Source organism: Heloderma suspectum, chromosome 8, assembly GCF_057233095.1.
Source record: "Heloderma suspectum isolate Gila_16-S chromosome 8, 16-S_ref, whole genome shotgun sequence".
Lineage (NCBI taxonomy): Eukaryota > Metazoa > Chordata > Lepidosauria > Squamata > Helodermatidae > Heloderma > Heloderma suspectum.
This window is the reverse complement of record NC_139465.1, coordinates 15,278,411-15,303,290: the sequence shown is the minus strand read 5'-3', so window position 1 is coordinate 15,303,290 and position 24,880 is coordinate 15,278,411. Positions and strand designations below refer to the sequence as shown.

At 45.1% G+C, this 24,880-nt stretch overlaps 1 protein-coding gene across 1 annotated transcript in view; it reads left to right on the top strand.

The window, feature by feature from the left end:
- The first annotated feature begins 2,828 nt into the window (after nt 1–2,828).
- NKD1 (NKD inhibitor of Wnt signaling pathway 1) overlaps nt 2,829–24,880 on the top strand; it is a 192,027-nt gene continuing 169,975 nt past the window's right edge. Inside the window, exons 1-3 of the mRNA XM_084812416.1 lie at nt 2,829–3,296; nt 3,484–3,516; nt 3,836–3,996. Of these exons, the coding sequence (XP_084668542.1) occupies nt 3,272–3,296; nt 3,484–3,516; nt 3,836–3,996 (219 nt within the window). The 5' untranslated portion in view covers nt 2,829–3,271. The remainder of the gene's footprint in view (nt 3,297–3,483; nt 3,517–3,835; nt 3,997–24,880) is intronic.

The following is a 24,880-nucleotide window of genomic DNA, read 5'->3' as shown; positions in this document are numbered from 1 at the left end:
TTGTAAATAAATGATCTCCCTGCTTAGGCTTGGCTGATGCCACCATTGGGTTTTTTTTGGTTCCTGGTCAAGACTTTTCTCTTTTCTCAGGCATTTGGTAGCATGTGATGAGTTTTAATTGATCCTGGATTTGTTTTATGGTTTGGCTGATTCCTCAAAGTTGTTTTTAGATATATGTTGTGTCTGTATATACTATCTGCTTGTGTGTTTTTATGTTTTAAATTTTGCATATTGTATTTTTAAAGTTTTTAACCTTTGCACACCACCCTGAGAGCTTTGGCTATGGGGTGGTATAGAAATCTAAACAACAACAACAACAGCTCAGTGGTAGAGCACATGCATTGCCTGCCAAAGGGCACAGGTTCAATCCCTGGCATCTCCAGGTCAGACTGGGAAAAATTGTCTGAAATCCTGGAGAGCCGCTATAGGGAATACTAGGCAGATAGAGAGACCAGGAGTCTGACGTGGTAAAAGGCAACTAACTTCCTATGTACTCCTGAACTTATTGTTTGTGTACCTGTTACCAAATCCAGTCTTGTTCCTTCACAGGGCGAGTCTGGTTGAATCCAGCCGACAGTTTACACAGCGGCAATTTGCCACAGTGTGCTTAATAAGCTGGTCATTTGAATTGTTCAAACAGATGATGAAAAGCACCTCACTGCTCCCTCGTTTGCTCATTAGACATAGAAGTGTGGTAACATGGATACCGGTAAATCTGCCCCCAATGTTCAGAAATACATCTGCCCAAAATGTCACCCAGATTTCCATTTCAGGGCTATCATTCACTGTGTACATCACCCCCCCCCACCCCGAAATAGCATTTGGTTTTGTGGTCAAATGCTGATCAGAGCATTAACTCTGTTGCCATATCCTAAAGCACCAGCACTGTGTATGAATCCAGGATTGAAGAGCAACCTGCACACCCAGTGGGAAAACAAGTATTTTGCTGGGGCTTAATTTGAGCTGGGCCTTTCCAACTTCCAGAAGGGAAGCTGCCTCATACAGAGTTACACAGTAGTTCATCTAGTTCAGTATTGTTTCAGCCAGCACCGTGGATAGCTCTTTAAGGGCGCAATCCTATGGGGATAGGCGGCTGCCTTCGAACTCAGAGGCGACTGCCTATCCAATGCAAGGCAGGAGAAGCGTGGAGGGGATTGTCCCCTCTGCTCCTCAGCCGCTCTGCATTTGCAGAGGGAAGGTGGAGTAGGGGAAGCGGCTGCTGGACGACTCACAGGATGTGTCGTACTGGCATTTCCGCCTTCTCTGCCCCAGAATGCTCCCCGGAACCCCCCATTTTCACCGCTCCGTGCTCCTCTTCCAAGTGCGGAGTGTGGGGCCATTCTGAGCTGCCTCCGAGGCAGCATGGGGGGGGGAAGGTTGGTTCTCTAGGAACCGACCTTGGAGCGTGGGCTCTGAGGTTGGTTCCTGGAAACCAACATATCCTATGGTTATCTAGCTGCTGACTAGCTGCCATAGGATTGCTCCCTCCGAGTTCTGACTGGTCCTGACTGAAAACTGGAACGGATTCACTGCCTCAGTGACACCGGAGAGACCCGCCCCCACTCAGTGGTGGGCAAACTTTTTGGGGCTGACGGCAGTGTGTGGTCCAGTGTATCTGATTGGGGGCTTCACACATGCACACAGCAAGCAGGGAGAAAGAGTTTTAAAACTCCCCTTCCTGCTTGATGAGATGGGATTGCTGAGGGAGGGGGTGGCCTTTCCCACCCCGCAACCACACCACACAACCCTAGATCACCATTGGCAGGGAACAGCAATATCTCAGCAGCATCGGGACTGCCTGGGTGGTAGGAGATGCATGTCTTTTCTGATGTAAGTCCTATTGAGTTCAACGGGCCCTATTTCCAAGTAGGTGGATTGTATTGCAGGCTGCAGTCCTATACCCACTTGCCTGTGAGTGAGATTAACAGCATCTCCAGAGCAGCGGTCTTTTCTTCGCAGCCCATGCATTCCTACACGTCTCCTCAGAAGGAAACCCTACGTGCAGTGGGCCCTAATTTCAGGGAAGTGGATATAGGATTGCATTTGCAGGCTGCAATCCCACGCCCACTTACCTGGGAATAAGCCCCATCGAACTCAATGGGACTTACTTCCGAGCAGACACGCATTGAGTTTTGATTTTTTAATTAATGTATTATTATGTTTATTAATATATTATTATGCCTCTTCCCAGACCGCCAGATCTACACCTTGTGCCATATCGATGCGATTCCATCAGGGTGACACTAAATCCCCCTTGCGCATCTACACCTCGCATGGCACACACAATGAAATCTGTTGCGGTGTTTTGGATGATACGGAATAAAACGCGGGAAATAACGCTAGAAAAGCTGTACATGGAATGCGTAAGGTGCCCCGACAGTTATCCGCGCGCTTCAATACTGATAAAAGGACTAGCGCAGATCTCGCCGCCCCGGTCCAGCGCTCTAACCACTACATCATGCCGGGTTGTGCTCTTACGCAGGGCTGGGCTGAAGCGCGCTTTCCCCAAAGTTGCTGGAGAACTAATGGAGGGGAGAAGGGGAATAAACAGAAGCAAAGAGTAAAGGACAACTCGACCAAAGGCCAGAAAGGAGAGCCATCTCTGGGAAGGGGCCTCCCTCTATGGCTCTGAGTTCTGCTGCTTGTGCCTGGCTGGAAATGAAATACACCAAAGTCGCCGCCGCCGCCGCCGCTGCTCCTTTTATTTTTTATTTTTTTTGGAGACTCCAAAAGGAGCCTTCTTCTTCCCTTTCATGTGCCGCCTCGCGCCAATAGGAACCCAGAGGCTGCCTGCAAGTGGTCCAATCTCAAGGAGGTGTCAATCATGTTCCCTGGTGGGTGAAGTAAGGTCTTTTGTAACCGCCTCTGTCTTTGGGAAGAAGGGGGGGAAAGAAGAAGGAGAAGAAGGAGAAGAAGAAGGAGAAGGAGGAGAAGAAGGAGAAGAGGAAGAGGAAGAAGAGGGAAGAGACGCAGGAGCGGCACGGAGCCCAGAGCTGCTTCTGCTGCTGCATGGGCGCATATGCCTCGCTCTCTCTCCCTGTCTCCGCATCTCCCCCTTCTCTGTCGCCGCCGCTTTCATCACGGAAGGGCAAGATCGGGGCACATGGATTTCTAAAAGGAGAAAGAAAAGGACCCGCTTGGAACTGATAGCCTAGATTTTGCACACACAAAAAAAGAAGAAGAAGAAAAGAGACAGGCAATGAACCCACCGACTCAGCCCTGACTTGAAACACACTCCAATGCCATCGCATTGGCAGATTCGTGCAGAGAGATGGGAAAACTTCACTCGAAACATGGTAAGTTCCTAGTCGCGGGGGGTTTAAAATGGGGGGCGAGAGAGAAGGGACCGTGGAGCTTGTTCAGGGTTGACCAGGGTGCGGGATATATATATACGTGCGTGCTCGTGTTTGGAAGACTGCGATCTAACCATCTTGTTTTCATCCCCTTTCCCCACCCTCTCTCTTTCCCCACGGATCGCCTTAGCTGCTGTTTGCAAACCTAGAGAGAGTCCGGAAGGTAAGCCGTTTTCTTTAGTCGTGGTCATAGCAACTTTAATTCTCCTTGCTTTCTCCTCTCCCCCTCCCCAACTTTTCCTGACGCTACTAAAAAAGAAGTTTGCTCTGCGGATTCGTTGGTGTGTAGATGCTCGAGTTTTGTACCCCTGCTGCTGGTTCTGTTCTCCGACCCCTGCTCCCCTGCCCCACACGTTTTGTTAACGCTGGGGGTGGGGAGGTAGTTTGGGGCAGAAAGCGGGGGCTGATTGATCGATCGATCAGTTCCAGTGTGGCAGCCGTGTCCAATTCTGGCATCGCTTTCTTCTTCCCCCACCGCCCAGGTGATAGTTTTGCTGTGAACGCTTCACTGGCTCGGAAAGGGCTGGAGGACTGGCTGGTGAATCAGAAACACTCCGGCAGCGGAAGCAGTAGTGGGGGCAGCAGTTTGGGACTTCAGCAGGGTTGCCAACATCGGGCTCTTTGCAGGCTCTCCGGCTCCAGGGTAAGTTCTGAGTTCCTTCTGCTTGGCTCGCCTTCCCCTGCCCCCCACTATCAGCTTGAACCTCCATGCTGGGGTTCTTCTAGTTTGATCTTTTTCTTTGGGGAGAAACATGCCCCCACCCCACACACTCTCCTCTTGGAGTTATGTTGCCTTTGGGAGTAGTCTGCTGAGCTGATTCTGTGCGTCCACCCTTTGAAGAAAGTTATTTTTTATTTTATTATTGCATTTATATCCCACGTTTTTTCCTCTTGCAAGGAACCCAAGGCGGCTTACATTATCCTCCTCCTCTCCGTTGTATCCTCACAACAACAACCCTGTGAGGTAGGTTGGGCTGAGAGTCTGTGACTGGCCCAAAGTCACCCAGTGAGCTTCCATGGCCGAGTGGGGACTAGAACCCGGATCTCCCGGCTCTCAGTCCATCACTTTCACCACTACACTACACTGTTTGCCAGGGCCAAACCGAGTTCTGGAAGGGTGGTCACCTCTCCTCCCTGGGCTAAAAAGCTTTTGGGTCTTCATGAACAGAAAGACAGATGGAACCTCTCCCTTCCAAATGTCCATTGTAAGGTCCTCAGATATCAAAACAGTCAAGAGGAAAAACCTGGTGTGCGTGCGCGTGCGCGTGTGAGGGCGTCATGTATCGTCTGATGTTTTGTCACTTGTTTGTGAGGTCCACTTCATAACTGGCTTGAGATATCGCAACCGATTTGCTTTTCCTGTAGAGTTCTTCATGAGATGGGATGGGATCCGATGGTCTCCTTTGAGGCTTTGCTGAAAGTGCCATTTGTCATTTTGTGCGCTTTGACTTCCTAAGCACGTGAGATCTCTCTTCCCCCCATTGAAATTCTCTAAGTACAGTACATTTGGAGAGGCTGGTTCTTTCTCTTGTTTGGACCTGACTTGTTCTCCACTCTGCCTTTTGAAAAGGAATTGGAAGGAAGGGGAGGCAAAAGAGCATGGGGTGTTCTCTATTGTTCCCTAGGCCATTGTTCTAATGTTGATAATAAGAAAGCCTCCTTCTCCTGGTTCCAGTGGGACAGCTTATCTGAGCCAGTCCCTTGCAACCCCCCCACCCCCCCGCCCCCGTGTTCTGGCATCCTAGTGCCAGAAGGTTTATCTAGAACCATTGTCACAATGCTACCAGGAAAGTTTTGTGTGCAAAGCATCAATTAGCCACAGGCTAGAAAAACACTGGTGTTGGATTCAAAACATGTTGGGCAGGGAAGCAAACTATTGTATATTGTTAGTTGCATATTGCTGGTTGTTAGTTGCATATTGTTATTACTGGTAGTTGCATATTGTTCCCTATTGTTTTGTCTTGAGATGGCTCTCAGGCTGCGATTCTGTGCATACTGACATGGCAGGAAGCCCCACTGAACAAAGTGTGGCTTACTCATGAGTCAACATGCATGGGAGAAGGCTGTAAGTCTGCCTCCATGCTCAGCCGGTGTGCACTTTTATTTTCAGAGGTGTGTTTTCCAGCTTTTCCTGCAGGTCTGGATTTTGCTTTTTCTCAAAAACAGGCATGGAAGAGAGAGGATGTCTTTGAAAGTTTTTTTTTTTTTTTTTAACTAGAAGGCAAACTTGTAGATCACAGCTTTCATGAGAAGCCAGATCTAATGGTGGATTCGTTAAATTATGTCAAACTCTCAAAACTTAGCCCTGTCCCAGGATTGTACTTAGATCAGTCTTCTGCCACCTGGTGCCCTTCAGATGTTTTGGATGACAGCTTCCAGGATTCCTGGCCATTGGCCATGCTATCTGGGGATGATGGGAACTGAAATCCAAAACATCTAGAGGGTACCAGGTTGGGGAAGGGTGTCTTGCATGATCAAAAAGAAGAGCAGTGTTTCTGACATCACTAGAATGATTTAGCCAACACTGCAAAAAGCCTTCCGTAACATCAGATAGTGGGTCCAGGTTTATGAACAGAGGATGACAAAGTGATAATCTATGTGATAACAATTTATTTCTTATGCTTGAATGTGTGTCTCCATGATTTATTTCTTTGTACTTGGTTTGGTTTACACTCTGGGAGTGCTGGCATTTGCACACTGCTGATTGAAGGTTATCATACTGTTTTTTCCGGCTGAGGCAAGCAAGTTCTTTTTTAGTGGTGGGGTGAGCGTGTAATGGAAGAATCACAGGTTAAAGCATCCTTGTAAATGTGTCCCCATAAGCTACTAGTCCACATTTGTTTTAATGTGACTCACCAGGTGATAATTTCAATTAAAGTGTACGTGACCAAGTTTAACATGCTTGCTTCTTTCCTCCGGGCAAAGTGTGCAGTTCCTGATCAAGATGACTTTATTTGGGTGAAGGAAGAAAGCTGTTATCCAACCTTTTAGTAAGGCTTGAGTTGTTGTTGCACCTACAGGTGGAAAAACTGTGCTCCGTATATTGAATGCTCTTGCTCTGATAGCTTTAGGAGTTAGTGTTCTGTGTATTTTGGAAAGCTGTCACTTACATTCGGTCACTTAAGTTCAGGCAACGCTGGCTTCCTAGCCAATTGATTTATATGAGGGTTGTATATGGGTTGAGGAAGGCAATGGCAAACCACCCCGCTACAGTCTGCCATGAAAACGCCAGCACAAGCGGCATCCCTCTAAGGGTCAGTAATGACCCGGTGCTTGCACAGGAGGAACCTTTTGTATATGGGTATTTCTTGACAGATAGCTATTTGAGCCAAACTTTGGGGATATGTTGTTTACTTCCGTCCACCATCTTTTAGGAAAAAAAGTCCAAAGGAGCTGGCTAGCAGTGCAGTCACAGTTCAAATGCTAGGGGAAACCTTCACACATAGGTGTATGTGGATTCTCATGTTTATTTGTGATATACAAATATTTATTAGTAAATGTATAGCCAAATGTGCTTTCCAATGAACAGCTCAGGAGTTAGATTCATTGTCCATACATTTTTGCTCTACAAGACTAATTTGCCTAGATGTGCTCTTCCCAGTCATATTAGTTCCTACCTAAACGTTACAAATACGTAGTGTTACTACTACTATAGTGCTCTGTTCATCCGTACACAAGATCCTATTCTCACTTTACTCAAGTTCTTTTGTTTTCTACTGGAAGGGAGATGAATAAATTGACAGGGTCATTAGAAAAATACTACGGAGGATTGAATCTAAAATGGATTAATCATGCTTCTTCCCACTGAAATCAATGTGAAAAGTAAGTCCCGGCTGCCTTAAGTTGCATTGATTTCAAAAGGGACCTAAGTGTGACATGTTCGGGATCCCTCCCATGATGGGAGTTGGAGTTGAATCCAATGTTTGTTCTACTTTGAGTAGGCCCTTTAAAATGAATGGGTTAGGCTAGGGTTGGCTCAGCCCTAACTAGGCTGAGTTAGGCTAGGGTTGGCCACAACTGAAAGACTGGAAGGGGTATTATTTAGTACAACTCCCACATTCTTCACCATTGGCTTTGCTGCTGGGAGTTGAAGCTGAGCCTGCCCACGTCTTAAGACCTTTGGGAGAAGCCCTTCTTTCAAGGTTGCCACCTTCAAAGGCACGTTTGGCAGTGATGTGAGAGAGCCTTTTCGGTGTCCACTCCCAGGCTGTGGAGCTCCCTGCTGAGGGAGGCTAGGTTTGCTCCCTCTCTGTTGTCCTTCTGCCAGCAGGCAAATACCTTTTTATTGAAATATAGGCCTTTGGGGTGTAAGTGGGTTTGTTGGGTTGGATGCCGTTTTTCTGTTATTGTTATGTTTTTTAATTGTGCTTTAATGCATTTGTTTTATTACTGTTTTAATCAAGTTTACATTTTGATTGTAAGCCACCTTGAGTGCATTTTTTCTTGGTAGAAAGCTAGGGTACAAATCTATCAAATAAATAACTATAAGTTCAAAACATCTGGAGGGTACCAGGTTGGGTAAAGCTGTTCTAAAGTCACTTTTTGATTCCCTTGGAGGCCCATGTCTCAGCTGTAGAGCGTATGGTTTTGATACCAAGGGTTCCAGGTATAGACCGTCATTCCAAGGTGTTACTGCCATTATGATTTGATACTTACATTCTACACATTTATCTGTGTATTCCTGATAAGCTAATAATGACTGTCTTATTTTTTAGCTTTGTAAGTGCCTTGGGAGCCTTTTTGGCTAAAGGGCAGGTTAAAAATGCTATAAATAAAAATAAATAAAATTGCTACCTAATATTATTGTTTCAGCTGTGAAACGAAACCAGCTTTCTTCAATCTGATGCCCACCAGTTCTTTTGGATGACAACTCCCAGCATTCTTGACCATTAGCCATGCTGGCTGGGGCTGATGGGAGTTGAAGTTGAAAACTAGAATTTCAAGGGGTGTCAATGAACTTGGTTGCAGCAGTTGGTTTCCATTCATACCTTGTGAGAATGGAGATGTACTCATAGTTGCTTTGGAGTATATGTGGTAGGAGCAGTTAGACTAACAGGAGGTACTAAACACATTTTTGCCTTCACAGAAATATCCACTTGGATTTTACTTAATAGGATTGGAAAATATTAAAGGGGCGATGGGGGGGAATGCTTGAGGTGTCTGGTAAGCACCTTCTTCTTAATGAGCTGGTTAGCTTTCTAGGAATTTTAAATGAATCAACTCTTGATATACTTCTATTGGAGTGGAAGATTTTGAGCAAATGAATCAGTGGTTATTTTATCAAGTTCTCAGGCATCCGCATTCAGTTTTGCTCCTGATTAGAAGAGAAGGATGACTTATAAATAGCAGAGGAACCAGGAACTCGACATCAGTTGAAATTATGCAGGTTACTGGCTCAAGAACAAGGATACTGCTGTAGCTGGCAGTGGTTGACTTGTCATCCGGAGGCATAGACACCACATTGAGTTGGAATTTAATGCAGCCAGCTTTAAGCAACAAGGGAAGAATAAGGCCAAGCTCACATGGAAATGATGCCAGTTGTATTGGATTGCACAAGGCATCATCCCCAGTGCCTGGGGATGGTGGCCATACTGGCTGGGGATAATGGGAGGGCACCAGCTTGGAGCAGGCTTCCATAAACCAAATGGGGAAGATCTCTCTTTCTCCTAGTATGGGGAAGTGATGCTCACTGCTTTTGCAATTCTGTTCTACTAACGACAGCGTTGCAATTTTCCTTCTTACCCTTTAGTGATCAAGGTATAAATATTTCCTGCTTAAAATAAGCTTTCAATCCTCCTTTCACACTGTCCCAGCCCTAATAATGAGAAAATGAATAGTTCCCTAGCCTTCGCCTAGTCAGCTAAGAATCTAAGGTATTGCCTTGTACTAAATTTGCCTTGCCCTGAGTCAGACGATTAGTCAATCTAGCAAGGGCTTTCCCACGACCTCAAGCAGATTCTTTTTGCAGCCCTGCTGATGGCAGTCCTTTAAACTGGAGATGCAAGGGGCCGGACCTGGGATGTTTTACATGACCAACATGTGCTTTATTGCAGATCTTTGGCATCTCTCCCCCATACTCAAGCCCTTCAACTTTAGCAACTATGGGCAAGAGTGCCATAGCCCAGTTCAGGGGTGCACAACCGCTTTCAGGCCGAGGGCCAAATTCCGTTTCAGAGAAGCCGTTGGGGACCGCATTCCAGTGGTGGGCAGGGCCAAATGTGAACGGAGGCAGGTCAAAGGCAAAAAGGGCAGGGCCAAAATTACCAGCATATTTTAGCTTAAAGCTCTTACTGTCAGTCACTAAGCCTTAGGAGAGAGGTTTCAACCATTTAGAATGGGGTGAAACTACACTAAAGTCTGGAAACAACCAAAGATTGGTGGGTGGGGGGAAAGAGGGTGAGCCCAGGCGAATGGGGGTTGCCACCTAGGGAACCCCAGAGGGCTGAATTTGGCTTTCAGATAAGCTGAATTTAGCCTCCAGGCCTGAGTTTCTGCAGCCCTGGCCCAGTTGTACAGCTCATGCTCTTTATGTCAAAAGTCCCAGGTTTGATCCAGAGCACCTACATTTAAAAGGATCTCAGGGCTGAAAAAGACCATCTGCTTGAGTCTTTGGATAGCCACTGCCAGTTAAAGAAGAGAGTAGTGTTCTAGATGGACCAGTGGTCTGACGCTGTATTTCGTAGGCGCATGTCTGCCCGAAACGAACTTGAAGGATGCATTGCTGAAGTGTAAGCACATCGTCTCAAACGCCTGTGTATTTGCTTTGCACAATTTTCATGCCATAGCAAATTGGATGGTGAAATTTTGGCTAGTACATCTTACACGATTTGGGAACAACGGGGAATGATTGCTTGCTTGTTGTTTTGGTGTGGTACCTGTGAAAGCGTGATATTTTTCTTCTCCTTTTCATGGTCAAAGGACTTTCTGGTGCTGAAAGGTCACACCAATTTTCAGAGCAGAGGGAACAAATTTGATTGCTGTTTTACCAAGAAGGTTGCTCCTAAAGCAGTCTGAAGACTAAATTGAGGAAGAAATATGGGAATTATCTGTTCTTTATTCAGCTGTTTATTTTTACGAACTGCTTTTTGTTTTTGCAAATCTACAGTGTTTGTAAGGGTTTTCTCTCCCCTCCATCCCAAGCACTGGCCCAATGCCGGGTGGGGTTGGACTTTCAAATGCGGCATTTACTTAATTCCATTTCCTTTCATCTTCAAAGCCATAACAAATGTTACTAGCTTCCCCTCATCCCTTCCTTGAAAGTTGCAGTCCTATGGCTTTTTGCAGGGTGGAGGTTAGGGTTGAAAAAGACTGTCATTTTAATTTGGCTGCTGTGTAGAAAAGGTTACATGTGCGGAAGGCTACTTGTGGTCTTCTGGATCCTGTGCTGTGTTCTCGTGTCCAGATGCACATAGTATAGAAGCCAAGAACAGAACTTCAAACATTTCCCCAACTCTCCACTCCACTGTAGACTCATCTCTTATGACAGATGCTAGAGCTGGAACGGGGCACAGAGGTGGGAGAGAGAGAAAGACCCTCTGCTGCTAATACGACAGGCCCTTTCTTTAGAAACTGTACAGCTCCAGCCTTTTTGCACTGCTGTTCTCCCCTCAGCTTCCCATATAAATCTGTCTCCCACTTTGAGGCACCGCTTTGCACAGATCCAACCAAATTTCTGTCCTTTATTGTCCTGTTTTTGGCAGCGAGTGGCCAACCTAGCTCCCATACTAAACTGTGTGTCCTTTGAGACCATTCCAAGAGGTGTCTGGGGCTTCATGCCTGGAGTTTTGGTTGGGGGGGTGACAGGTCAGAACTTTTATAAAGCTTTTTTGACTGGAGACAGTTCTTACTAACTCTAGGCAATGAAGGGTGCAACCCTATGCATGTTTAGACAGGAAAAAGTCCTATACCTCCCAGCATTCCCCAGCCACCCCTTCGCTCTAAGCAAGTGGAGATTTAGAAATGTGGACTAAAGCGGACTTCCCCCACCTGGCATCCTCCAGATTTGTTGGACTCCAAACCCCATCATTCCCAGCAATGACTGGGGATTATGGGAACTGTGATTCAACACATCTATCATCCCTGCTGAGTCGAAATTTTGGGCTCCACTCAAGTCTGTATGTTTTAAATCAGGAGTATCGAACGTCTGGCCCATGTGAGGTCTCAGTCAGGCCCTCTGGGGTTTTCCAGATGGTCATACCCCTTCCCCTGTCTCCGACCTCTTTCCCCTGATTGCTTGGTGGTTTCCCAACATTTGCACAGTTTTCCACCATTCTAAAAGGTTGAAATGCCTCTCCTAAGGGTTAGTTAATTGGCAGAAAGAGCTTTAAGTTAAAACATGCTGGTATTTTTGGTCCCACCCCTTTTCCCTCTATGCCCCCCCATTTTCCCTTTGCCCCCCACCCACACCACTGGAATGCAGCCTGGAGAGCTTCTCCGAAATGGAGAAGGTCTCCATTTTGGGTTGAAAGAGCTTTGACACCCATGTTCTAAATTAAATAAGGTAGACATGTAGAAATACTGGAAGAACAAATTAATGTGTCAGGTTTTGTGGGTTAGTGTGTGTGGGGGTGGGGTGGGGTTTTTTGGACTACTCCTACAGAGTGAATCACTTCTCCTTATTACCTCTACACCCAAGTGTGGTTAGAAGTTTCCCCAAATGTTTGCATGATCAAAGGCTGAGAAGACTAAAAGACTAATGAAATTTGGCTGCTGTAAAAGATAATTTAATTAGAGAAAATGCTCAGTCCGTGTTGACATCTCTGGTTTAGAAATGTTGCCGTGTGGATGTTCACCATCAAAGAGTCTCTGGAAGTATTAGGAGTGCCTTGGCGATGAGGTTAGCAAGTTGGCCAATAATCTAGCAGAAAGCTGAATTCCAAGGTAATTATCCTCAAATGATACCAGTTGGTACAATTAAAAGCCACAACACCATTGCCATAAGGAACATATTTGGCATCCTTTACATAGTTTCAAAGCTGTGTGCTGGAGGTTAAGCTGGCATATTGGGGGGCAGGAAAAGCATAAACTCAAATGCTCCATGTTATGAAATTTACAAAGTTGAGTTCGGGGAGCCATCTGGCAGAGCTGGTTGAGATGAGATGTTCTATGTGTTTATCTGTGTGCATTTTCTGGATAGTTCAGATCTGATGTGGCACATTGTTAATTTGGATATTGGCAAGGAAGCTGAAATAGCCCTTGAACGTTTTTCAGGGTTAAAAAGAGCAAGGGAGAGAAAGAAAAGATCGCTTGTAAGAACATGCTGAACACAAGATGTAAACCATGGTAATCATATTGGGGTTGATTACAGCTGGGACCTATGTCAATTCCTTATCTGTGTCAAGGCTGACCATATGTATCCAAGAGCAGCTGATAGCCAAGTCCTGCCAGGATTGTGACCGGAGTTGGAAGGAGCTCTGGAGCAAATCTGTGGAGGGTTCAGGCATTGGTTTCTCCTCCTGACCTTGCCTAACTATTAATGCTTCCAGGTCAGGCAACTTCATAGGTTAGAGGATAGGTAGGCAGGGAAATAGAGAAGGAAGGGAAATGGTGGCAGGTAAGAGATACTTGGAGCAAGAGGTAGGGTGGCCCTGTGTCCTCTTTTACAGAGGACAATCCTGTATTTGAAGGGCTTCAAGAGGACCATCCTCTGTTTGAAGGTCTGTTCTGTCCAAGTTTCGTTTAAAGATAAAGTTGCCCATCAACAGGTAGCACCCGGACAGCGGACTGAACAAGTCACCTAGCGACAGTCTTCCCCCCTATAGTGAGATGTACTGTATTTCTGTTTAAATTATAATTTCTAAATTCGCATTTCTATAAATAAATTAGCATATGTAAAATTTATGCAAATTGGTTGGGTGATGCATTTCCTTTTGATTGATTGATTGATTGATTGCTATGGTTACGTGGTGTCTGTAGAGAGCCATACAAGCAAGGCCAGAATTTCATTGTGGCCCAGGCAAAGACACCGACAGGACCTGGAATTATCACCAAACCAGGTCAGGAGACACAGCTGGTTGGCCTAGGGGCTAGAGCAATGCTGAGAAGGCAGTAGGGTGCAGGGATATGCCGTAGCATTGTGTTACAGGTCCTACTTGTCTCTGTTTAATAGCTACTCCAGATTGATTTTATTTATTTAGAAGTTTTGTAAATCATCCAGAGGACTTGGTTTATGGATGAGATATAAGATGTCATAAATAAAGAAATAACCCCACCCTCAGAACTTAACTTACATCCTGATCCTATCCATTTTTACACCGGAATAAGTATAGATCTGGGCGGCTTGGAATGTCTGTGCTGCTTGGATTTTTCCATCTGTGGACAAACTTGATATAATTCCCTCATGAATGGGGAATTTTGAAGAGAAAAATTGTTTTTGACTGCAATTTAGGATGAACTGCAGGATTAATTCTAGAATCCTGTACCTGAGCCAAAGAAGCTTACTTCTGAGGAGACAAACGTAGGATACTGTGAATGTGCTAAATTCCTCAGATGGCTTAAAATCTCACCCTAAAGCTTGCCTCGCCAGCCAATAAATGTTGAGACTGAGGAAAATTTTGTTGCGCACTCTTATGGGCATATGGAAATGTCCTTTGCACCAGAGTTCATTAAATGAAGGTTTCTTTATAAGCTTTTGTGCGATTCTGTAATAAGACCCAGGAGGGGCTAAATAAGTGGTATTTTTATAGCCTCGCTCTTCCATTCCAGAAGATGTTCGGATGACTTTTTATGGTTCTCTTTGAACTGGCCTCAAAACAGAGGTGGGGGGGGAGAGAAACCACTGGAGTATTGAAACTTTGTAAGGGCCAATGCTTCCCTCAGAAGAAGAAAAATATCATTCGGTGATGATCTTTTAAAACAAAACAGAATGTTCACTCGGCACATCTCCCGCCAGTTCAGCTGTTGGCCTTTATAGAAATTCTTGGAAGGCCATGGGTTATGTTTCCTGCATGTTAGCTTCAAAACCTGGTTGAAAAGTAAACTGCAGATGTTGAAGCATTTTGGAAGAGATTTTTGTGTGCGTGTGCCTGTGTGCGTTTGTGTTTGTCTTTTGAGTTTGAATGGATTTGCAACTGGAAGACAGCTGCTCTGGAGGCCTGTGACACCAGTCTTCATAACTTTGGTTAAACAGACGGCTACGATGTAACATATATTAACATACAACCTATGAAGAAGAGCCATGCTGGATCAGACCAAGAGTCTATCTAGTCCAGCATTCTGTTCACACAGCGGCCAACCAGCTGTTGACCAGGAACCCACAAGCAGGGCATGAGCGCAACAGCACCCTCCCACCCAGGTTCCCCAGCAACTGGAGTACAGAGGCTCACTGCCTCCTCTGGTATTGAACTCCATAGTTTAACTATGCGCTGTGTGATGAAATCCTTTCTTTTATTTGTCCTGAATCTCCCACCAGTCAGCTTCATAGGATGATCCCAGGTTCTAGTATTTTGAGAGAGGGAGAAAAATGTTTCCCTATCCATCTTCCCCACACCATGCATAATTTTGTACACCTCTATCATATCTCCCCTTACTCTCCTTTTTTCCAAGATAAACAATACCAACTGTTGTAACCTTCTCTCATAGGGGAAATGCTCCAACCTCTTGATCATTTTAGTTGCCCTTTTCTGCACTTTCTCCAGCTCTACATATGCCTGCTGTTTTACTGACAATAATAGGAATCGCTCTAGAAAATAAAGTCACTCAAGTTACTAGTCCAGTTGGCTATACTTACCAGTATAGCATCCCTTGTGACTGGAAGCAATTCTTAACTGACCAAGTCAGTGGCTATTTATAAGGCTGGTAAAAATGTCTGTTTTGTAAATACCTGCTGAAAACATAAAGAATAAAGAATAGGCTGATGCTGTTTGTCTATAGCAGGGGTGGGGAAACGCTTTTGATTCAATTTTGGAGAAGCTCTCAGGGGCCACCTTCCAGTGGTGGGTGGGGCTGAAGGCAAAAGGGGTGGGGCCAAAAGGCAAAATGGTAGGAGCATATTGTAGCTTCAAGCTCTTCCTGCCAGTAACAAAGCCTTAGGAGAGGCATTTCAGCCTTTCAGAATGGGGAAAAAAAACCTGCACAAAAGCCGGGAAACCACCCCGCTATCAGTGGTCAGGGGAAAGGGGGCTGGTGCCGAGGGGCAGGGGCCATCTGGGGGATGCCAGGCTAGGGATGTGTGAATCCGCAAACCCCGTGCTTGCTGAAGTTCTCTGAATTCCACCTTGAAGCTCATTCCGTCTTGAGTCTGTATCAAATCACGAGTTTTGCTCTTTTCACATGAAAATCCGTGTGTATTTTTATGCATATTTTTCCAAATGTACGCAACAGTTGGGCGCATCTTTGAAGTGTGTGCATTCTTTCCCTATGGATTAAAGCATATTTGTACATGTTTTTCAAAAGTATGCATTTTTCATGCACTTTTTTCCAAAGGGATGTGTGCTGTCGAACGCTTTTTTTTGGTCCGTGTATCACACTGCAAGTTCAGAAGTTTATGGATTTCTACTGCAGATTGCATCCGAGTCTAGGTTCGGTCCGGAGCGTATGAACTGGGTAAATCCGGATCAGAAATGAACCAAAATGAATTTCTCATACATCCCTATCCTAGGCAGGCTGGATTTGGCCCCTTGGCCTGGGTTTTCTGCCCCTGGTCTATGGAAACCGAAAGCAGTATGCCAAAAAACTCATTCAGATGGAAGTTCTCCTATTTTAATTTGGTCCCTACATCTATGTCAGTTTGTGGCCTTGGTTCTCTAGGGAACAGTCAGAGATACATTTTGTTTCTTGGTTTCTATGGCATGAGTATACTAAAGAAACGTAATGGTAGTAGCTGGATTAGTGAGAATTTATTTGTAGATCTGGATAGGTTGAATCTGCTGGACATCTGCTTGAAGACCAGATTGCTATTTTCAGCACCTCCCTTCAGTGGTAATTCTCTCCTGTATGTATTAGCATCATCATGGCATAGTAGTGGATAAGAGCAGCCTTTCCCAATCTGGTACCCTTTGGATGTGTTGTACTGCAACTCCCATCATTCGTAACTAGTGTCCTTGCTGGCCGAGGGTGATGGGAGTTGTGGAGTGGTCCAAACCATCTGGAGGGCAGCGGGTTGGGGAAGGCTGGAATAGGGTGTTGGATTTTAGCTGAAGGAGATTCAAGCCCATTCTCAGCTCAGTGGGTCACTTTAGGCTAGTCTGTGGGCCCTGTTCAGACATAATACTAAACCATGAGGAAGAGATCAAAAGCTTCCACTTCTGTTTTAAATTAAGCACAGTTCAGTATGTTGTCCCTGTGGTTAATCTAAACCAAACTGGGTAGTTTCAGCCCCGGCTCCCTCACAACATCAGCAACCAAACTTGTGTTAAAGAAATGCCAAACTCTTTTATTACAGCAGGACACAAGCACTTCACCAGAGTCTATGGATGAGAGTCCTTCAGGAACCCAAGTTCAAATGAACTCATATAATCCAAACAGGAGCCAGAAACAGGATCTTAAAGTCCAGTGGTATAATCCAAGACAGTCCCAAAGCATGGGGTTCAAGGCATGCAAGAGTTCAGGGTTCAAGATTAGTCCAGCAAAGGAGTGCCCGAGATCAGCAATGCTGTATCCACAAACTTGTTTTGCCTGTGTGGCAGCTTTTATGCAGGGGTGGGGCGACTAGAGTTTCTCACTTGTCAATCCAGGCCTATGGGAAAATTTAGCCTGGAGTTGAGAACTGTGCCTGATTGGCTGTTTTTCCTCTTGCCCTTTCAGCCGCTGGTATTGCTTGGGAGACGGCCTTGGGCATATCCCTTCCTCAGCTGAGTCTGCTTCCTAGCCTCTTCTGAAAGAATGTTCCTCAGGGTGGGGTGATTCGTGCACTTTTTTATGGGCTAGCTCGGGCTGTAGTTGAGGAGTAGCTGCCTCCCCCTGACCACAAGCTACTGTGAAAACAGGCAGAGATGAATTCTCAGCGTCCTGACAATCCAAACCTTTACTAGGCCCTAAATCAGATACTTCTATCTCTGAATCAAACTCTTCCTCTGAGATTGCAGCATCAGGGGAAGGCATGACAGTTAGTGGAAACAAGTCAGCTTCATAAACTGCGCTTAAAATTATGCACAGTGACGTCCGGGGTTGGATTAACTGCAGTTAATCAGAAACGGAAGCTTTCGAACTCATCCATGTTGCTGCGCTAGAGGAGGAGGGGGAGCTGGGCTTGTTCTTGTAATGCTAAGCTTTTGTTTATTGTTACATCCAAACTAGCACAATATCTCTCTGCATTCTCTGGTGGCACTTCTGTAAATATGCTGATCCCCCTTTCTCCATCCCCAAATTAACTGTTTCCCCTCCTATTGCTGCCCCTTTTCTCCCCCTATTACCACCACTTGCTCCATCTTCTTCCCCCTACTGCCCCTAATTCCCCTGGCCTTTAATGGGGCAAAGAAAAGCAGAGACTGCGACCTTAACAGCATGGCACTGCTCTTTCCTGGATGGCTGGGAAATGCATGGCAGGGTTATCCCATCTGCCTCTTTTGGCTTTTAAATAGTGTGAGAGATGCAGCTGGGATAACTTTGTGGGTTCTTTCCAGTTGGGCGAAAGAGCATCGTAACTAGGAGTGGTAGTGGTGGGTTGTTGTTTGTAGCTAGGACAGGGGCTGCCAACCTTCTGCTTGCCTTGGGATGCTGCTGTTTCTGCCAGGTGAGGAGGTGAATGACAGATCGAACTAATGCTGTGCTGAAAATTTCTCCAACATGTTTTTTGACCATTCTCATTCAATGTGATAGAAAATAAATTGCTATCGAAAAGGAATTTAGAGGAGGAGACATTTTGGAGAAATTCTCACGGGTTGGGTTTGGGATTCTTGTGCTTACTTTACTTATGAGGTGGCCATGGAGTGTACAGAGGTTTATTGTACAATAATCTCTGTGGCAGCCTGTAGCCTCCTCGGCTTCCTGCACCTCAGTTAAAGCCATCCCGAGGCAGACATCATGAAGCAATTCCTCCCATGGGGCTTTTTCAGTTCAGGAAATGCAGGAGGTCTGGGAGGCTGCAGACCAATGGAAAGATGTGTAGTAGAGAGAGAACACATGCACAGCACACTTGGCCACCTTGCAGTTATTAAGTGAGCTCAAAAACCAAAAGAGATAGAAAAAGTCTGCTTCAGAAAATTGGAAGCATAGTTCCAACATAGTTGATGCTGTTGTGACGTACAGGAGCAGCACAATAAACCAAAAACCCTTAGGGGAAAAAGAAAGAAGCTGTGCTACTATAACCCTGCCACAATAATGAGCCCTATCTGTGAGAAATTGTTGGAGAATTTCTCCTCCCCTAGCAGAAATTCTGTGAAATTATTCCTCCAATTTCTCAGTCTGAAAGTAGGCTGGAGAATTGTGAGAGGCCCTTTGCACGCAGCTCTAGATTGAACCTCTGACTATATGGGGCTTCCTAAGTAGTTGGGTTCTCAACCCCAAATTCTTAGGGCGGCACTTGCCTCAATTGGGATCCCGTATGCAGGGTGAGAACATGCAAGCATCCCCCATGCATGTGCAAGATAGGGGTGCAGAACTGTAGGCCCAGGAATCAAATCCAGACCCCCGGGGTTCCCCAAATGGCCTTTCCCCCTGACCACCTCTCATTTAGTGCTGTCTTGGCTTTTGTGCAGTTTCCCCCCAGATTCTAAAAGGCCTCTCCCAAGGCTTAGTTACTCACCATTAAGAGCTTCATGATCAAACATGCTGGTCTTTTTGTTATTTTGGCCCTCCGATAAGCCGATAATGTGGCTCCCGAGAGCTTCTCCAAAATGGAATTCAGCCCTTGGGCTGTAAGAGGTTTCATACCCTTGGCGAGGGATGTCTGAGAAATCCACAGTAGAATCAAACGAGTTTGAATGTCTGTTAATATAGCTTGCAGATTCTGCAGAGGACTGGCTTTTCTGAGTTGCACAGAATCCGCAGACTTGCGGACCTTTAAAAAAAACCTTTCTAGTATATCACGCAAATTTAGTCATAGAAAAATACATAAAATAAAAAAAAACACCCTCAAATGTGCATTTTCCCCATAAGCTAAAGCATGAAAATGCGCAAGGGGGGAATTTGTGCATTTTCGCAAGTGTAAATTTGCACAAATGCAAATTTGCGCAAATTTGGGAAATTGGAAAAATCCGATTCCACCAGTGAGTGGACAGTGGAATGAAAGGCGCCTAACAATCCACAAAATTCAGACAGAACAGATTTTACAAAACCCGTACATCCCTACCCTGGTGTAATGCATGTTGCGGCTCACACAGACCCAATCTGCCCTATCTCTCTGCCTCTTGTTGACTTTGGCCTAAGTTTGTATGGCTGTATGTGCATTATGCCTGCACAGCATGTAAGTTGGTATGTGCGCTGGCTGGGAGAAGGGTCAATTGGACCTGCTGTTCTACTACATGCATTGGATCTTCGACTGGGTGAGTGTGTAGATGGGCCTCTTCTATATCAGAGACAGCTTGGAGGGCCAAGTAGAAATGGCAGTTAGAGCAGCTGTTAAAACATGCCTGTTTACTGAGGAACATCCGAATTAAAAGCATAAGCAATCATGAGTACAATGCCCAATACAATACTAATAGCATATAAATGCTGAAAACTAGGAATGTTGAGAAACAGCTGCATGCAGCCTTATACAGTCTTCAGCATCCATTTGCAGAGTCCCTGAAGAGTCTAAACGTGTTATCTCTTAATTAAGCTATTAATGAAACCTCTGCTGTCAAGGCTGATGGTTTCGCTCTCTTTTAAAGCTTTCTGTATACTGGAATCCTTTCTCACAGAGGCCATTGTGATTTTAATGGATGCACATTACAGGCCCATATGGTTTGCCTGCTATAATTTCACCCTGCGTAAACTGCAGAGAAAAAGAAAAAGCACCATGGATAGCAGTCCCCAGTGAGAGCTGGGCATAGTAAAAGTGGATGAGCAAGATAAATTGAATAACAGATTAAAACAGTGCAATGCATACTATAGGTTTAATTTAAAAACAGAAATAAGGTTTTGGTCCTCGTGGCTGCAAGTGAAACAAAAAGAGGGGGGAGGACATCTGTGTGTTTAAAAGGTTTAGGGCAGGGGTTCCCAACACAGTGTCTGTGGGTACCATGGTGCCAGTGGCCACCTCCAATGGTGCCCACGATGGGGTTCCCAACGTGGTGCCCATGGGCACCTGAAATTCCCCCCACCACATTTTTTAAATATACGTACATGGGTTTGTGTGAAATGCATACAACTTTCCCGCAATTATACATAGGCCTCAGGAAAAGCTGAACAAACATCCAAATAAGTATCCATATAAAGGTGGTGTCTATATGCCCACCATTCAAATATTAAATGCGTTGTAAGGTCTTCAGTCCATTGCATTATAGGAGGTGAGTGTTTATCCTTCCAGTGTTCTAATAGCAGTCTTTCAGCTGTCAAAATGATACAGATAATCCATTTACACTAACCATTTGTTAATTTCCATCAAGCAGGTAGATAATTTAAAAGAGCGTGTGTATCAGTGAATATTAAAGACTGTTCCAGTACAAAATTTATCTGCATAATAACCTTCCCCCACAAAAGAATTAACTACTAGACATGGCCAAAACATATGTTTAGAAGCGTTAGCTGTTTTGCGTTACCAGCAATTAGCCAAATTAGACCATCCCTTATTAATGAGTCGTTGCAGTGTCTAATAGACACGAAACATGTTTTTGCTGAATAAGATGCAGCCTGAGATCCATAGACAGGGCAGGTAGACACCAAAGCGGCGATCCACTGATTAGGCATTTTGTGGTGGTTCCCACAGCGTGGTCTCAACTTCCAAAATGTGCCCACGGACCCAAAAAGGTTGGGGACGCCTGGTTTAGGGGCTAGAAGGCACCTTAAAAAGAGTCCCAAATGTATTGTGTTCTCAAATCTTCTTGCTCTCAAAACTGTGTTGTCATTTTGAGGAGACACTGTGGATTTTAACGTGGGATTTACGGGTCTCTGGGTCAGCCCAAGTGGGCTGGGAGTCTCAGCTGGTGAGCAGGGGCTTGTTGCATGCTAGGCATTCTATCCTGAAATGAAATGCCTCACAGTATGTGGAGTCAAAGGTGCATGACCAGTGAATGAGCCATCATAAAATAAGTGCAACTCTTTCCCCCTGGCCAGCCCTGATGGGACAGTCATTGAAAACATTTGCAACAAGCAAGCATGTAAATTAATTACATTTCATTTATTTCTGTTTTGTTTTATTTGTTTCTGCCTTCCTTCCACCATTTACCTGAGAGCGGAGAGTAGATTATAATATATTTAAAATGAGCTGATACGTTACAGCTGCTTAAGAGGGAGAAGTGAGACACTGAGGCCCGTGGAGGCTGGTGACTCTGATGTCAGTGGGGAGATTAATCCATTCCGGGTTTCAGTCCAGGTTTCAATGGAGCCACCAGCCTCCACTGAATGAGGGTCCTGCCTCATAAGGCTATCATTTGGCTCTTCCCCTACCAAGATTGCGTTCACCAGTGGCCAGTCCAGCCTTGGAGACATTGGAGCGGTCCCATCAGTCAGAGGTGACAGTACTGACCTAGATGAATCAATGGACTGGTTTGCGATAAGGCAGCTTTCAAAAATTAGACTACTCCTATTTAGGGTCTGGCACGTCTACACTGATTCCATTCATCCTGCTACCCCATGTAAGTTTAGGTCCGCTCACCCTAAAATATCTGGCCATGAGCCTGTGACTAACACATCCTTTCTGTTTGCCACCAGCTCTGGCCCCAAAAGGGAACTAGAAGGAAGATACATGCATCTTACCAATGATGGGCCAGTGCAGGTCATGTGATACTTCCTGGCTCTTATAAAAGCTCCCAGATCAGGCTTGCTCATTAGTCGCTTGGAGGACAGGGAGACTCTGCTGCTGTAAGAGACTGTCCTGCCATCTTCTACCCTCTTCTCCATTCCCAACTTGATAAATAAGTGATGTCATACTGGGCATCTCTTAACACATCCCTTGCCCCATAATCCATGTTAGATGCTTCAAAGGAATAGAGTCAACCTGTACATCATGTGGAGTGTGTGCCACTCCTCTCTCTTTCTCTCTTCTCTCTCTCTCATGAAAACAGAATGTAATTAAATAGAGTAAGATCATCAGACTCATTTTGGGATTGTAATTGTCTTTAGCCACCAGAGGCATTATCTTCTGTGATGTGCGCTCTCTCTCTCTGTGTCTGTGTCTGTCTGTCTGTCTGTCTGTCTCTCTCTGTCTCTCTCTCTCTCTGTGTGTGTGTGTGTGTGTGAGAGAGAGAGAGAGAGAGAGAGAGAGTGACCTCCTGAGAAAATGGAAGCCTTAGTTTGAGGGGTGAAATTTTGTCACAAGCTGTTGATTTTCTGCTAAGCCATTTGGCCTCCTATCTACAGTAATGCCTTTGACATCTGTATGTATTATGCCAAGATGGATTGACATGTGGTCTGTACCATTTTTTGTGTGTTCTGTACATCTGATAGAGAGATACTTTATTATTATTATTATTATTATTTCTTTTGTGATTATGGCAGAGTTTAATGTATTTCTGATAATTTCTGTGCTAGCTGTAGAGGATTAGGCATATTGAGGTTCCCATTAAAGTCTAACTCTGTGATTTCAAGATCTGTGGAAGAAAATCATGCATGGGTGTTTGATCTTGGGGTGCAGCCGCGCATGCTGTGAGGTATGAAATAAGGGGATGTGCTCAGTAGGGAAGTGACAGTACAAAGTGCTGTCTTGCAGGAGGAATGGGATTTGGGAGCAGATTTGGAGCTTTTGATCTGCCGTCTGATGTGAATGATGTGTGATATGGAGGCGACACTTTTTTTTTTTGTCTCGGGGGAGCAAGGCGGGCGTGTTGCGTAGCCCTTAGAGGTTACTTGCCATGTCGGATTCTTCAGTGGGTTATGCTGGTGTGAGCCGAGGATGCTGCTCTTTCCCATTGTCAACCACAGGAGAAGTGGCACACTGAAGAGCACCCAGAGGAATCAGTGCACTGGGAAATGGAAAACAGCCTTGACATTTTCTGTCCTGGAAGTAAAAAAAGAGAAGGGTGGCGTCCGTACAACTGTGTCTTGTGTGAAGGTAGTGATGGTGGTGGGGAGAGTGTGCATATGTGTGAAATGGAAAGTATGAATGCGTCACTGTAAGAGGTGAACAAAACTGTGTGCACTCCATCTGCATTAATTAAACCTGGAGTAACTATCGCTGGCCTTCGGTTCTACTATGTGGCTTCTTCTCCACTATCTTTGAGTTGCCAGTTTAGGCCAGGTCCTTTTGTATTCTTGCACTTTTAAAATAATAAGAACAGAAGAGCCCTGCTGGATCAGGTCAAAGGCCTATATCTCATCCATCATCCTGTTTCCCACAGCATCCACCCTATATGAAGTCCCAAAGTTGTCCCGGGCAATGCAGTTTAAAGTTCTCTAAACTAGAGTTCTCCACTCTTGCTTTTGCTCCCCAGATAGTATGTACCAGCCATCCCCAACCTGGTGCCCTCCAGATATGATGGATCACAGCTCCCATCATCCAGTAGCTGGGGATGACAAGAGTTGCAGTCCAAGACATCTGAAGGGCACCAGGTTGGGCAAGGCAGGTATATAGATAGCCATCATGACTACTAGCCACTGATAGCTTTATCCTCCATGAATTTGCCTAATTCCCTTCTAAAACCATAACTTGGTGGCCATCACTATGGCCGGGTTCACACAACATGACAACCCACACTCAAGGTTGAGTATGGGTTGAATGTGGGTTGTTGTTGAACCATGGGTTGTTGTGTTGGGAGAACCCAGCTGTGCTAACAAACTATGGTTTGCTAACTGTGAACATCTCACAAAGGGAACTTACGGTTTGTTGTTGGCTTGTGAACAACACTGTGGATGTTCGTGGTTTCTCCGGTACGGATTTTTGCTCCAAAGGCCAGTCACCAACAAAAGAGATGACACTGCTGAAGCTTGGGGAAAGAGTGAGTTGGAGAAAATCAGATTTCTCTGGTTTAATACCATGTTGAAGTTTTCTCCAGATGAATTAATCAGCCCACAATCTACAATATACTTGGCTAATTGGCTTCATTTAATTGACCAGTACACCACTGAATATCTATAATATTTAGGAAGTGGAATTTTTGCTTGTGATATTAGATTTCATATTTTGTTTTTACACACACACACACACACACACACACACACACGATTGGTCTATATAGTTCCTCCAGAAGACTATTCTTAGTCGAAATGGCAATGCACCAGGGTTTTGTTGGTTTATATGATAGATATGATGTATGACTGTCATGATTGATATGAAATATGTGCATTGGTATCTTTAACATCTCCTGGAATTTGGTGCATACAATTGATTGTGCCTTAATTGATTATATATATGTCCTCAATTTATTATAACTGAACTATATCTTGGCCATGCAGGGACAAATCTTCAGTAAAAAAAATAATACTGAAGAGCAGGAAAGTGTAGCCAGGGGTGGGGGACTTTGCTGCTTCTCAACTGCAGCACCAAGGGCATCTTGGCTGCATGGTGACCGAAT